This window comes from Amphiura filiformis, chromosome 11 (assembly GCF_039555335.1).
Source record: "Amphiura filiformis chromosome 11, Afil_fr2py, whole genome shotgun sequence".
In the NCBI taxonomy this organism is placed as follows: Eukaryota; Metazoa; Echinodermata; class Ophiuroidea; order Amphilepidida; family Amphiuridae; genus Amphiura; species Amphiura filiformis.
Window position 1 is genome coordinate 21,530,250 of NC_092638.1, and position 15,136 is coordinate 21,545,385.

Genomic DNA, 15,136 nt, shown 5'->3' on the forward strand with positions numbered 1-15,136 from the left:
TCGGAGCAAGTAGCACTTGCGCCGCGTCACAGGAGCGGTTAATGTTGCACGTCTGTGATACTGGCGTCACGTAAATTGGATGGAAGGCCCCCGCCTATGGCCACCAGTGAGGTGTAGGAATGTGTCAAGTCGGATTCGTGATTCGTGTTTAAAGGCCTATACAAGCTGCTATCACTAGGATCCCCAACATGCTCACCTATCAGGGCACAGTTATTTAACCCCAATACATTTGTACATTATTTAAGGCCAGTGTAATGGGAGAGAACATGGACCTTTTTGAGTATCATTATTTCTGAATTGTGTGTCAAAAGTATATAAAACTATACATTTTTGGAAAAGAAATGAGTCAAGGAATCCCATGGTGACGTCAGATTTGTTCAAAAATCTCGAGTTTTGAAAAAAATCACAAAAATTCACTTTTTTACCCCAATTTTTTTGTGACAACTTAGAAAAAAATCCGTTCGGAGTAAAAAAAAATCAGGTAGCTTTTCATAAAGAAGAGGTAAATATTAGCAAGTTGTATTTTATCAGTTTCAAGTGAAAGAATACATCTTAGTGTTGATAAATATCAAGAAATCTCAAATTCGGGCGTGAACGAATGTGTCTTCCATTAGTCTGGCCTATGACCTTTGAAAATGTGGGTACAAAAACTCATACTCTGCAACCAGAGGTCAAATATTGCACTATGAGTGTTTAATTGAGGTTATTGAACAATGCCATTGGGATGAGGCCATGATTGTGGTCCATATAGTGTAATTAGTACTATATATTACATGCAACTACTCCCCATTCCAGAAAAATACAGCACACTAATTTTTTTTGGATTACAAAATAATATTATCCCGTTTTGCCAAATGAAACATATGTCTAAATCCTAAGTTAGTTCTATCTGGCATTTAAAATCAAATTTTAATATTTGGCCAATTTTTGCAAATAAGGGCCAAAAAACACGCATTTTTAAGGTGTTTTTCATATGACTTGTACTACATGTAATGTAAGACTAATTTCAGTTCATGCATTTTAATAAATTTTGGAAAAGACATGTTTCATTTTTATGACCAATCATTTAATTTTAGTAACATAAAAATAAAAATAAAAATTATAGCAAAATTTCAGTATAAAGTCAAGATTTTGAATGCATGGACTTGTTCTGTTGCATTGGTTGCTTCCTAGAAGCAGGGGTGTGAGTGAGCTATATTTAAAAAAGAGGAAATTTGTTCAAAAAGAGGAAAAGCACTGAAATATGCTCAAAATGGGCTGAAAATGAAAGAAAAAGCTACAATTTTGCCTCAAAGAAATTTCCAAAAAGAGGAGTTCAGCTTAAAAGAGGATTTCACACCCCTGTATAAGCCATCAATGATCCCTAAAAATAATAAATTGCTTAATACAACAGCATAAACATAAAAGAAACCTTGAATAATTGTATACTAAGCCTTATTGATTGCTATGTGATTGTTTAATGATTGCTTGATTGTTTGGTACAGGCATATGGAATGGCAAGAAATTGCTAAGAGCATAGCCTTTTTTCTCTAACTTGATCAACCTCAGTGAAAAGAATGCAACAATTCTTCCTTTAACATATTGATAAACAAGGACCGTCGGTCACCGTAGCGGTCGCTGCGGGACAAGGAATTCAATTTTGCAGTTATGGTGTCTTTGAAGCAGGTTAAGTTTGACCCCTATTTTGACCTGTAACCCCTCTGTGAGCTTAACCTTTGAGGGCGCTCATCTTAAAAAAGTGCCAGAAAGGGTATTTCCATCTACACCAAAAAAAAAAAATCAAAATTTGAAAAATTGTGTTCGGAAACCAATTTCTGACACTTTTGATGTCCAAACGATTTTGGAAAAAGCGTCTTGACATCAAAAGTGTTCGAAACCGATTCGGACACTTTTGATGTCCAAACAATATTTGGGGAAAAAGCGTCTTGACATCGAAAGTGTTAGGAAGCCGATTCCGGACACATTTGATGTCCAAACGATTTTCAGGGAAAAAAGCGTCTTGACATCAAAAGTGTTCGGACACCGATTCCGGACACTTTTGATGTCCAAACGATTTTCGGGGAAAAAAGCATCTTGAAATCAAAAGTGTTCGAAACCGATTTGGACACTTTTGATGTCCAAACGATTTTCGGGAAAAAGCGTCTCGACATCGAAGTGTTCGAAACCGATTTCGGACACTTTTGATGTCCAAACGATTTTCGGGAAAAAGCGCCTCGACATCGAAAGTGTTCGAAACCGATTTCGGACACTTTTGATGTCCAAACGATTTTCGGGAAAAAGCGTCTTGACATCGCAAGTGTTCGGAAACCGATTTCGTACACTTTTGTTGTCCACTCGATTTTCAGGAAAAAAGCGCCTTGACATCAAAGTGTTAAATCCCCTAATTTCCCTTAATTCTTGTCAATTTCCCTTAATTCACATGAATTTCCCTCAATTTCCTTTAATTCTCTTCAATTTCCCTTAACTTCCCTCAATTTCCCCTCATTTTCCCAAAGTTCCCTTAACTTCCCTCTATTTTCCCAAAATTGCCCTTAATTTCCCCCCATTCCCCTCAATTTTCCCCACATTCCCCTCAATTTTCCCTTATTTGCCCACAATTTCAATTAATTCACCTGAATTTCCCTTAATTTCCCTTAATTTCCCCAAAATTGCCCTTAATTTCCCCATTCCTCAATTTCCCCAAATTTCCTTAATTCTTGTCAATTTCCCTTAATTCTTAATTGCCCACAATTTCAATTAATTTACCTGAATTTCCCTCAATTTCCCTTAATTTTCCCAAAATTGCCCTTAATTTCCCCCATTCCCCTCAATTTCCCTCATTTTCCCCACTTTTCCCCAATTTCCCTTAATTGCCCTAGGCCCTCTCCCTCACCAAGTACCATAGCCATGCGACAAACGATGTTGATGCAAATAATGCCAGAAGAGTATTTGCATCCAAAAATCTAAATTTCAAAAATACAGAAAATTGTTAAAAATCGTGTAATGCCCCTTTAATGACCTAATTAGCATATTTCGGGACGAAACTCTTTTCCACTATGGGGCCGGTATAGGCCCTCCCCCTCACCAAGTACCATAGCCATGCGACAAAGGATGTTGACGTAACAGCATTTTTAGCGTTTGTTGCTAAATTGTTGAAAATCGTGTAATGCCCCTTTAATGACCTAATTAGCATATTTCGGGACTGAAACTCTTTTTCCAGTATGGGGCGGTATAGGCCCTCCCCTCACCAAGTACCATAGCCATGCGACAAACGATGTTGACGTAACAGCATTTTTTAGCGTTTGTTACTAACGGACGGACGGACGGACTAACGGACTAACGGAGAGACATGGTGACTTACATGTACATAGAGCTGCTACCCGCAGCTAAAAAGAAATTATCACAACAATATTCCTGTATAATCACTACTTACATTTGAGCACCGCCTCCTTATACACTTTTGCTTGTGCCTCCCTGGGCCACCATATTTCCTCATATCCTTGCAGAAGTTGCACATTTTACAATCATCTCGCAGACAGTTGTCACATTTGTCACATTTTATCCGTCGTACCTTGGGCAAAAATTAAAATGCATTTTTTTTACATGAAATTACCGTTACATAAATTCCACAAAATTAACAACAATTTCATAAAATCACAAACAATTCTGTACATGGCAATAATACCTTATGTACAGTACCCCATACACCGGCTATAGTGGGTGTATAATTAAAGCCACGATTTCTATGTGTTGCAAAATTTAAATTCCGTGCTACAAATTGGATGATTTCCGTGATTTTCCATTTTCCAGCACTGAAAAGGTAAAACAAACATGTTTTAAAAAGTGTATTTTGTCTTAACTTTTACTGTAGTACATTTTGTATGCATCGTAGGCCTAGAATTAATGGTAGAATGGATTGTTTATTGGTTGTTTACTGCTAGATAATCACTTTTCTTTGTTTTATTTTGCAAATCAGCACACAAGTTAGACATTTTACACAGCTTTTCACTATTTTGTGACATTTTCAAATTCCTGTGAGCAAATACCGAATTTCGTGAATTTTCCGTTTTTCCGTATCGCGGAGAAATCGTGGCTTTATGTATAATCACTGAACCTAATCGGCTCTAGTCTGTATGCCTTCGTCGAGGCAGTAATTTAGACATTGTTAATAACTTATGAAACTTGAATACATTTTCAGAAAGGATATGACACAAGGATATTCCAACCAGCCAGGGGTAGCGCTAGGCTGCATTTTGGGGTCCCGGACCCACCAAAATAGAGTTCGGACCCCCTGTTTTTATATTTTCTGTGAGTTCAGGGGTCCCTGCAGACCCCCAGTTTTTCAATCTAGCGCTAACGCAGACATACTATTTATGCTACATTTGTGCAACTCGGACTCACCAAACTCTACTTCGGACCCTCTACTTTTTAATTTTCTGCAAGTTCGGGGGTCCCTGCGGACTCTGGAATGTTTTGTTCTAGCGCTACCCCTGCAACCAGCTGCATAACACCAATATCATGGGGAGTGGAAATACACATAACTTGTGTTTTATGACCTTTACATGTCATTCTTTTAGTTTTTTTGGCCCAAATTGTTTTGTACCACGGTCCACATAACATACAGTAATAAATCAGAAAATACATATTAATCATAAATGGTACATGAAATTGTAAACAAATGGGAAAACATGTAAAATTAAGATAAAAAGACATTACACATCAGGTTTTATCAAAAACGACTGCTTAAATTGAGCAATACTCATTGACTCAAAACTACAGCTACTACCATTTGGAAGGCTATATTCCACAATTTAGCAGCATGTGAATGAAAAGTTTTCATGTCATTCTTTTGGTTTTTTGACCAAAACTGTTTTGTGCTACGTAACAAAAAAAATTCTTTAAGTAAAGAAAATTTTTCATTGATATTTAAAAACTAGATATAAATATCTAGGACCTGTTTTTACCAGGGGAATCCAGGTTCTTCGATATTATGCACGGGATGTACAAGAAAATATTGCCCCGCCCCACTGGGACTAAGCAAGGACTGTTACATGTTTGTAACACAGTTTCCAAAATTATATCCCAGCTAGCCCCAGGGGAAAGGGACTGCAAATGACAGCTGCATAAATTTTATGATAAATCTAAGACTAACTAGTAACAGTACAAAAAGACAGAGACAGTGAAAAAGACTAACCTTTCTTCTTGAAGGTCTTGTATCAGTATATATACTGGTCAACGCTCCAAGTGGAGCCAGATGGTCCGACAGGTTGTTGTGCACAGCCACAGGTGATGGAGACTTGAGAGAAGGACTCGCTGGCATGTCCATGATGTCCGAGGGATCTGAGGGCCCAAATAACGCCTGGTATGTTTGAAATGTCTCTTTCGTTGCCTTCTTGCTGCTTGGAACTGATGTCCTGTGACTGAATCACTTGTGATTCTACAAATACGAAGTCAGTTTCTTTGCCACATTTTATCCGCCGTTCCTTGCTTCACCGGTTTCTTGTTTTTGAAGGTGATTTAGAAGTCAATAACACTTTGTCCCTTGTTGACATTTTGTCTTCCTATATGGTATAACAAAAAATAGGATACCACCAGGCATTAACGTTGTTTACGCATGGCCCTTGACCAATCACGCACGCTGTCAGTGATATAGCTCTTGACCATTCACATACGCTAGTCGATTCAGTCTATCTAATCTAAACAGAGAAATAATTCTGCTTAACCCCATAAGAACTACCTACCAATTGGCCAAAAAGAAGTTTTCATTATCAGTTGGACCAATCAGCAACATTGTTAGAATGATTTCACCACACACAAAAATTGGGGTCAATTATTTGCAAAACTCCATTCTGATTGGTGATCAAAGTGAAGATATCATGTAATTGACCAATCAGTGGCAATGTTAGATCGGCAGGTAGTGCTCAGGGGGTTAATTATACAGAGTGTGAATACTGCTGTGATAAAACTGATTTATAAATGGCTTTATAAAAGACCAATTTAAACAACCCTCTTGGCATACAAGGCAAGTGACCAGTTAGAGGAGAATTTGTGACATTCGATTTACACAGGGATTTAGGCTAATGAAATGATATAGTTTCCCGTCACATTTTTTTCAGTTTATGAGGTCATGATTTTATTATTCACTAGCGGGAGACCCGCTAGTTGAGTAAACGGGAGCGGTTAGTAAACGGGAGTGGTTAGTAAACATGGTAAACGGTGATGATAATCACGGTGTCTTGGTGTAGATCATCTTATTCATTTAGTATAACAATGATCGTGTTAGCTTGATAATCATAAATATCCAGACCTGTGATAATGTTGTTACTCATTTAATTCATAAGATTACTTTTGAAACAGCTCGTGACAAAATGATTGATTTTAACTTTATCCCAACAAACATAAAACATTAAGGTTAGAAGAGGTTGCTAGAAAACGTTTCAATTTCGGGTTATAATCGTAAGCAACATTAAAAGTTGTTGCAAAACATTTTAAGCGATTCCGTGTTGTTAATAGCAAGGCCTATATTCTAGCCAGGATTTAATTATGTAGGCGGGGGCATAGAATTTCCCAAATGTGGACATTCACCCACACCCTAACACTTAACCTTTTCGGGCTATACTGAACAGTTCTGTCCCTGTTGGCTACATTTTAACATTCCCTCTGAAAAGTGGACTTTCTTGCAAATCTGTCACCCAATGAACCCCTTTTCATCAGCTTACACCCATGATCCCCCGAAATGGCTTCAAGGCCTTTACTCACCAAGTTTTCAATTCAGGGACACAAACCCCTGCACGGCGGGCGACACAATGGTGCTTCGTGGCCATTCAAAAAGGTGGCGGCAAAAACTTCGAGTGTGCCCCCCCCCTTCGCCGCTGCCTAGGCCTACGCGCGGAAGCCAACATTAAATGCGTCCATACCATGCGCGGCAATGCGTGTGAAACTATGGTGCCGTGTACGCGCAGGTGCGTGACTCGCCACTTACTGCATTTGACGCGTTTGCTGTCATGACCTAATCCATAAGGTTATTGACCTCAACGGCCTAGCAACCAACCATTGTTTTTGTTATTTCCATAGTGATTGAATAGTTTTGCAAAAATGAACGTCAGATGGTTTAATGGCAATATGTACCCGATCAATGTACGCAAAAATCAGAGCTGAAAGTGAAAGCATCTCGGCGCCTGCTTCTGGACAAGATTTAGCGACTTCCTTTTATTTATATAGATTATTTTGGAAAATTGCATTGTCAAAACTTTCATTTATAATTATATCATATATGACCATCTTTCAAAACAGGTATTTTAAATGCTTAGATCAGCACTGCAGACATTTTGCAACAGATTGAGAAAAGATTTGAATTTGTTTTTATTAAGGGGTACTACACCCTGTCCAATTTCAGTGCCTATTTTTGCATTTTTCTCAAAAATTATAGCGCATTGGTGACAAGTAAGATATGTATATTATAGGGGCAAGGACTACAACTACTGCACTGGAAATTTAATTCGGCACAGTGAGCAGTTGTGGAGTTGCAGTCAAAAATGAGGGAAAACCAGTATTTGATCAATAAATCAATAACTACTTGCCTTGAGTTGCTGAATTTTCAGAGCAATAGTAGTAGTCCTTGCCCCTACAACATGCATATCTTAATTGTCACCAATGCGTTATAATTTTTGAGAAAAATGCAAAAATATGGCCAGGGGTGTAGTACCCCCTTAAGATGAAAAGAAATGTGCAATTTTTGTAATCACTAGGAACATGATCAGTAAGGTACAGTAATCCTTACATTTCCATTATTTACTACATCCTCCTCTACCCCTACAACATAGCACTTAATGTTCAGTGCCTATATGGGACCATGACAACCACTCTCTGACATTACAAAATCCACTCAGCGCTATGCACCTCGTTGCGAAGGGTTCCGAATTCGAATCGGGAATAAAAATATCCGATCTTTGCGATCAAAAACACAAAATTACAACTTTAAACATACCGTACTAATGGCAAAAGACATTATTGCCAAACAATATAGAATACATTCAACGTCAGCTTCTCAAAATATTGGAGAAATATGCTCAACAAACATTGGGAAAGTTCGCAATCTAATTCCCATTCAAATGCGTGGGAAACTGAAAGATTTTGTGTGTGCGCGTTGAATCAACTGATTATATCTTTGCATCCATATGGGCTACTAGTCCTGCCAGCAAGACTTCAGTCTTTATCATAAACATAATGACATATACGGACGAGTTACAGTTACTGGAACTATAAGGGCTACAGACATGGTTAAGAGCTCTTTTGAAAGATTATTAATTCTGCTAATTGTTATTAATCATTTTGAACTCTTTACGATTGGTTTAGTCTATAAAATGCAAACTTTTATGTACAAAACTACCCATTTTGATATTAAACACTGTAGTACATGTAAGCAATGCGGATGTCTTCAAAATCTAAAAGTTGCTGTAAATTTTACTTATCCCATCATAGTCAATGTTTACACTTTCTGAGAGGAAATTTGATGAGGAATCTAAATTATGGGTCTAGGTAAAATGTTTCAGTTCAAAATATGTTGAATTGTAAAAAAATTTGAACATATTTTGGGACACCCTGTATTCCGAGATTACCAAACAGCTGTGATTTTTTCTTCCAAAGTCAGTAGGCTCCCCCTAACCTCTAACCAAATCAATGTTGTTTACTTTCAGTTTATGAAGTCCTGCAAGTTAGTAATAAACAATGCATTAAGTGACCCATTTTTTATTTGGATTTTTTTTATTCCACCCTGTATAACTTCAAGGTCACCCTGTACAATCGGTTGAATGAAATGTGTATATTTAAATTGGTTTTGCCTTCAGCTTTCCAAAAATGTATACTTTTGTTAGTTCAGGGTTGATAGGTTTCAAGTTAGTATATTACTAAAAATTCAACAATTGTTACTGCAGAAAGACATTTCGTCAGGAGAGTACCGTATGTCCATATCACTGATTATATCTTGTCTTGTAAGTGATTATATCAGGCTCAAAAATCTAGTGCCCCGCCGGGCCAACATTGTTGGAAGTTTACTGGCCCGACGCAAAATCCACTGGCGCAAGGCCACCGCGCCACCGCTTAGGGACTGTGCAATAATTATGAGTCCTGGGGAGGGTAAAATGGGGGGGGGGGGGCAAGAAATTTTTGGCGAGCCGAAAGGGGGGCAAGCAATTTTGGCAAGCCGAGAGGGGGGCAGGCGATTTTGGCACGCATTCTCGGGCGCCTTTTTAATAAAACGCTCTAAAATGGCTTAGGAAAACGGTGCAGAAACGCTTAAATATGCAAATTTCCCTGCTCACTGCGCTCGCAACATACATCTAACTTAAGTTAAATGATCTAGACCATTTAAAGTTTGGAATTTGGGATCCCAAAAATTTGGCATGTTCATGGGGGGGGCAAGGAATTTTTGGCGGGCTGAGAGGGGGGGGGGCAAGCAATTTTTGGCAGGCCCAGAAGGGGGGGGGCAAGCGATTTTTGGCAAGCCATTTGGAAATTTGAAATTTGAATTTGAAAACTCAGCGTCCTGTACCTCACTCTCAGTCGAGGTGGAGCTAGCCTAGCTAGGGAAGAAAAGGCAAAATTTGTTTTCTATGTGGAGAAAATTGACTGGAATGAAAGCCCCGCTGAAAGCCTCTGTACAAACCAATAACCGGAGCTCGGAAGGATTACAATGTAATGAGGGAATGCACTGGATCATTGGATGGAACAACCCGAACCCCGCCGGCCCCGTCTAGTCACGATTATCGCACTTTCAGTTTCCCACGCGTTTGAACGGGAATTGGATTGCGTACTTTTTCGATGTCTAGTGAGCAAATTTTTTCAATATTTTGAGAAAATGATGTCAAATTTTCTATTCTGTATTGTTTGGTAATAATGTCTTTTGCCAATAGTATGTTTGAAGTTGTAATTTTGTGTTTTTGATCGCAAAGATCGGATATTTTCGTTCCCGATTCAATTCTGAACCCTTCGCAAGGGTGCCGATTTCGCAGAACTTTGACGATAATTTTGCCTTTTGGACACTAAAATGCTTTCGATCCTTAATTTTGTTTCAACCGAGTCTTAAATTAGCAAGCACAATACGGTTGGTACCACTTTTATATACATTGATGAAATTTTAAAGATTATTTTTCAAGTTTATAACCGGCGCAAATCGTTAAGTGTGTATTTCCCATTGACATCCAAAATGGGAAATACGAGTCTGATGGACATAGGAACGGCGTCCATGAGACTCAGCGAGTCTAGCCCCGTCCGACATCACATGCATGCATGCTGCGTTGGTAAGCTTATAATGGTACGTAACATTTATGTCACTTTCGTGTTGCACTTGTCTCACCTGCATATTTAACGCATTCCAAATTGTTGCTTGAATAACACTCACAGACAAGGTTTGGGTTAACAATGGACGTCAAAAACTACAAAATCCTATTTTTAAGATACGTACTTCTACATGTTTAGCGCAACCCCCATACATATTTTTATTTTTATAACGCAAATGATTTTAGAGAGGTCACAGAAATATGACCTTTTTTATGCGTCCATTCACCCAAATAGGGGTGTTTCTTCAGGTGGCTGAGGAGGGGCAGGTCAGGATATCATAATTCGAGGGTTCAGAACTTTAAAACTCATTTTCTTGCCATTTTGAGATTTTGGTACCAGATTATTCACCAGCACCCGCAGATTCTTCCAATACGATTGGAAGCATCTGCACCAATCAAACCTTTATTTTCCTGGGCTTATTTTGCAGATATACCGGTAGCACAATCTATGATAGCCAAATTTATAGCCAGAAAGCCTCAACTCTGAGTTCCGAACTAAATTTGGTCAAATACTACAAAGTCTTTCTGGCTTGTACTTATTAAAATTGCTATTCCAAAGACAGTTTTACCTGGGCCACTGAACAATTAAAAGGCTTTAATACCACTCCTTGGATTTACTTGCATTAATACTAATAGTATTATAGTAATGTAGACTTACCACTCCCTGGATTTACTTACATTAATACTAGGCCTAATAGTAATGTAGGCTTAATACCACTCCCAGGATTTACTTGCATTAATACTAATAGTATTATAGTAATGTAGACTTACCACTCCCTGGATTTACTTACATTAATACTAGTAGTAATGTAAAATTACCACTCCCTGGATTTACTTGCATCAATACTAATAGTAATGTAGACTTACCACTCCCTGGATTTACTTGCATTAATACTAATAGTAATGTAGGCTTACCACTCCCTGGATTTACTTGCATTAATACTAATAGTAATATAGGCTTACCACTCCCTGGATTTACTTGCATTAATACTAATAGTAATGTAGGCTTACCACTCCCTGGATTTACTTGCATTAATACTAATAGTAATGTAGGCTTACCACTCCCTGGATTTACTTGCATTAATACTAATAGTAATGTAGGCTTACCACTCCCTGGATTTACTTACATTAATACTAATAGTAATGTAGGCTTACCACTCCCTGGATTTACTTGCATTAATACTAATAGTAATGTAGGCTTACCACTCCCTGGATTTACTTGCATTAATACTAATAGTAATGTAGGCTTACCACTCCCTGGATTTACTTACATTAATACTAATAGTAATGTAGGCTTACCACTCCCTGGATTTACTTGCATTAATACTAATAGTAATGTAGGCTTCTCCCTGGATTTACTTACATTAATACTAATAGTAATGTAGGCTTACCACTCCCTGGATTTACTTGCATTAATACTAATAGTAATGTAGGCTTACCACTCCCTGGATTTACTTGCATCAATACTAATAGTAATATAGGCTTACCACTCCCTGGATTTACTTGCATTAATACTAATAGTAATGTAGGCTTACCACTCCCTGGATTTACTTGCATCAATACTAATAGTAATGTAGGCTTACCACTCCCTGGATTTACTTGCATTAATACTAATAGTAATGTAGGCTTACCACTCCCTGGATTTACTTGCATTAATACTAATAGTAATATAGGCTTATCACTCCCTGGATTTACTTGCATTAATACTAATAGTAATGTAGGCTTACCACTCCCTGGATTTACTTGCATTAATACTAATAGTAATGTAGGCTTACCACTCCCTGGATTTACTTGCATTAATACTAATAGTAATATAGGCTTATCACTCCCTGGATTTACTTGCATTAATACTAATAGTAATGTAGGCTTACCACTGCCTGGATTTACTTGCATTAATACTAATAGTAATGTAGGCTTATCACTCCCTGGATTTACTTGCATTAATACTAATAGTAATGTAGGCTTACCACTCCCTTGATTTACTTGCATTAATACTAATAGTAATGTAGGCTTACCACTCCCTGGATTTACTTGCATTAATACTAATAGTAATGTAGGCTTACCACTCCCTGGATTTACTTGCATTAATACTAATAGTAATGTAGGCTTACCACTCCTTGGATTTACTTGCATTAATACTAATAGTAATGTAGGCTTATCACTCCCTGGATTTACTTACATTAATACTAATAGTAATGTAGGCTTACCACTCCCTGGATTTACTTACATTAATACTAATAGTAATGTAGGCTTACCACTCCCTGGATTTACTTACATTAATACTAATAGTAATGTAGGCTTACCACTCCCTGGATTTACTTACATTAATACTAATAGTAATGTAGGCTTACCACTCCCTGGATTTACTTACATTAATACTAATAGTAATGTAGGCTTATCACTCCCTGTATTTACTTACATTAATACTAATAGTAATGTAGGCTTACCACTCCCTGGATTTACTTACATTAATACTAATAGTAATGTAGGCTTATCACTCCCTGGATTTACTTGCATTAATACTAATAGTAATGTAGGCTTACCACTCCCTGGATTTACTTACATTAATACTAATAGTAATGTAGGCTTACCACTCCCTGGATTTACTTGCATTAATACTAATAGTAATGTAGGCTTACCACTCCCTGGATTTACTTGCATTAATACTAATAGTAATGTAGGCTTACCACTCCCTGGATTTACTTGCATTAATACTAATAGTAATGTAGGCTTACCACTCCCTGGATTTACTTGCATTAATACTAATAGTAATGTAGACTTATCACTCCCTTGATTTACTTGCATTAATACTAATAGTAATGTAGGCTTACCACTCCCTGGATTTACTTACATTAATACTAATAGTAATGTAGGCTTACCACTCCCTGGATTTACTTACATTAATATTAATAGTAATGTAGACTTACCACTCCCTGGATTTACTTACATTAATACTAATAGTAATGTAGGCTTATCACTCCCTGGATTTACTTGCATTAATACTAATAGTAATGTAGGCTTACCACTCCCTGGATTTACTTACATTAATACTAATAGTAATGTAGGCTTACCACTCCCTGGATTTACTTGCATTAATACTAATAGTAATGTAGGCTTGCCACTCACTGGATTTACTTGCATTAATACTAATAGTAATGTAGGCTTACCACTCCCTGGATTTACTTGCATTAATACTAATAGTAATGTAGGCTTACCACTGCCTGGATTTACTTGCATTAATACTAATAGTAATGTAGGCTTACCACTCCCTGGATTTACTTGCATTAATACTATTCGTAATGTAGGCTTGCCACTCCCTGGATTTACTTACATTAATACTATTAGTAATGTAGGCTTACCACTCCCTGGATTTACTTACATTAATACTAATAGTAATGTAGGCTTACCACTCCCTGGATTTACTTGCATTAATACTAATAGTAATGTAGGCTTACCACTGCCTGGATTTACTTGCATTAATACTAATAGTAATGTAGGCTTACCACTCCCTGGATTTACTTGCATTAATACTAATAGTAATGTAGGCTTACCACTCCTGGATTTACTTGCATTAATACTAATAGTAATGTAGGCTTACCACTCCCTGGATTTACTTGCATTAATACTAATAGTAATGTAGGCTTACCACTCCCTGGATTTACTTGCATTAATACTAATAGTAATGTAGACTTATCACTCCCTGGATTTACTTGCATTAATACTAATAGTAATGTAGGCTTACCACTCCCTGGATTTACTTACATTAATATTAATAGTAATGTAGACTTACCACTCCCTGGATTTACTTGCATTAATACTAATAGTAATGTAGGCTTATCACTCCCTGGATTTACTTGCATTAATACTAATAGTAATGTAGGCTTACCACTCCCTGGATTTACTTGCATTAATACTAATAGTAATGTAGGCTTACCACTCCCTGGATTTACTTGCATTAATACTAATAGTAATGTAGGCTTACCACTCCCTGGATTTACTTACATTAATACTAATAGTAATGTAGGCTTATCACTCCCTGGATTTACTTGCATTAATACTGATAGTAATGTAGGCTTACCACTCCCTGGATTTACTTACATTAATACTAATAGTAATGTAGGCTTACCACTCCCTGGATTTACTTGCATTAATACTAATAGTAATGAAGGCTTACCACTCCCTGGATTTACTTGCATTAATACTAATAGTAATGTAGGCTTCCCACTCCCTGGATTTACTTACATTAATACTAATAGTAATGTAGGCTTCCCACTCCCTGGATTTACTTGCATTAATACTAATAGTAATGTAGACTTACCACTCCCTGGATTTACTTGCATTAATACTAATAGTAATGTAGGCTTCCCACTCCCTGGATTTACTTGCATTAATACTAATAGTAATGTAGGCTTACCACTCCCTGGATTTACTTGCATTAATACTAATAGTAATGTAGGCTTACCACTCCCTGTATTTACTTACATTAATACTAATAGTAATGTAGGCTTACCGCTCCCTGGATTTACTTACATTAATACTGATTAATACTATTAGTAATGTAGGCTTACCACTCCCTGGATTTACTTACATTAATACTAATAGTAATGTAGGCTTACCACTCCCTGTATTTACTTACATTAATACTAATAGTAATGTAGGCTTACCGCTCCCTGGATTTACTTACATTAATACTGATTAATACTATTAGTAATGTAGGCTTACCACTCCCTGGATTTACTTACATTAATACTAATAGTAATGTAGGCTTACCACTCCCTGTATTTACTTACATTAATACTAATAGTAATGTAGGCTTACCG

The 15,136-nt window shown here is 37.2% G+C and overlaps 1 protein-coding gene across 1 annotated transcript in view; it reads right to left on the minus strand.

The window, feature by feature from the left end:
• LOC140164545 (uncharacterized) overlaps positions 1-5,393 on the minus strand; it is an 83,211-nt gene extending 77,818 nt beyond the window's left edge. Inside the window, exons 1-2 of the mRNA XM_072187850.1 lie at positions 5,174-5,393; positions 3,413-3,550 (exon numbers count right to left, since the gene is read on the minus strand). Of these exons, the coding sequence (XP_072043951.1) occupies positions 3,413-3,550; positions 5,174-5,305 (270 nt within the window). The 5' untranslated portion in view covers positions 5,306-5,393. The remainder of the gene's footprint in view (positions 1-3,412; positions 3,551-5,173) is intronic.
• Between the last annotated feature and the right edge of the window lie 9,743 nt (positions 5,394-15,136).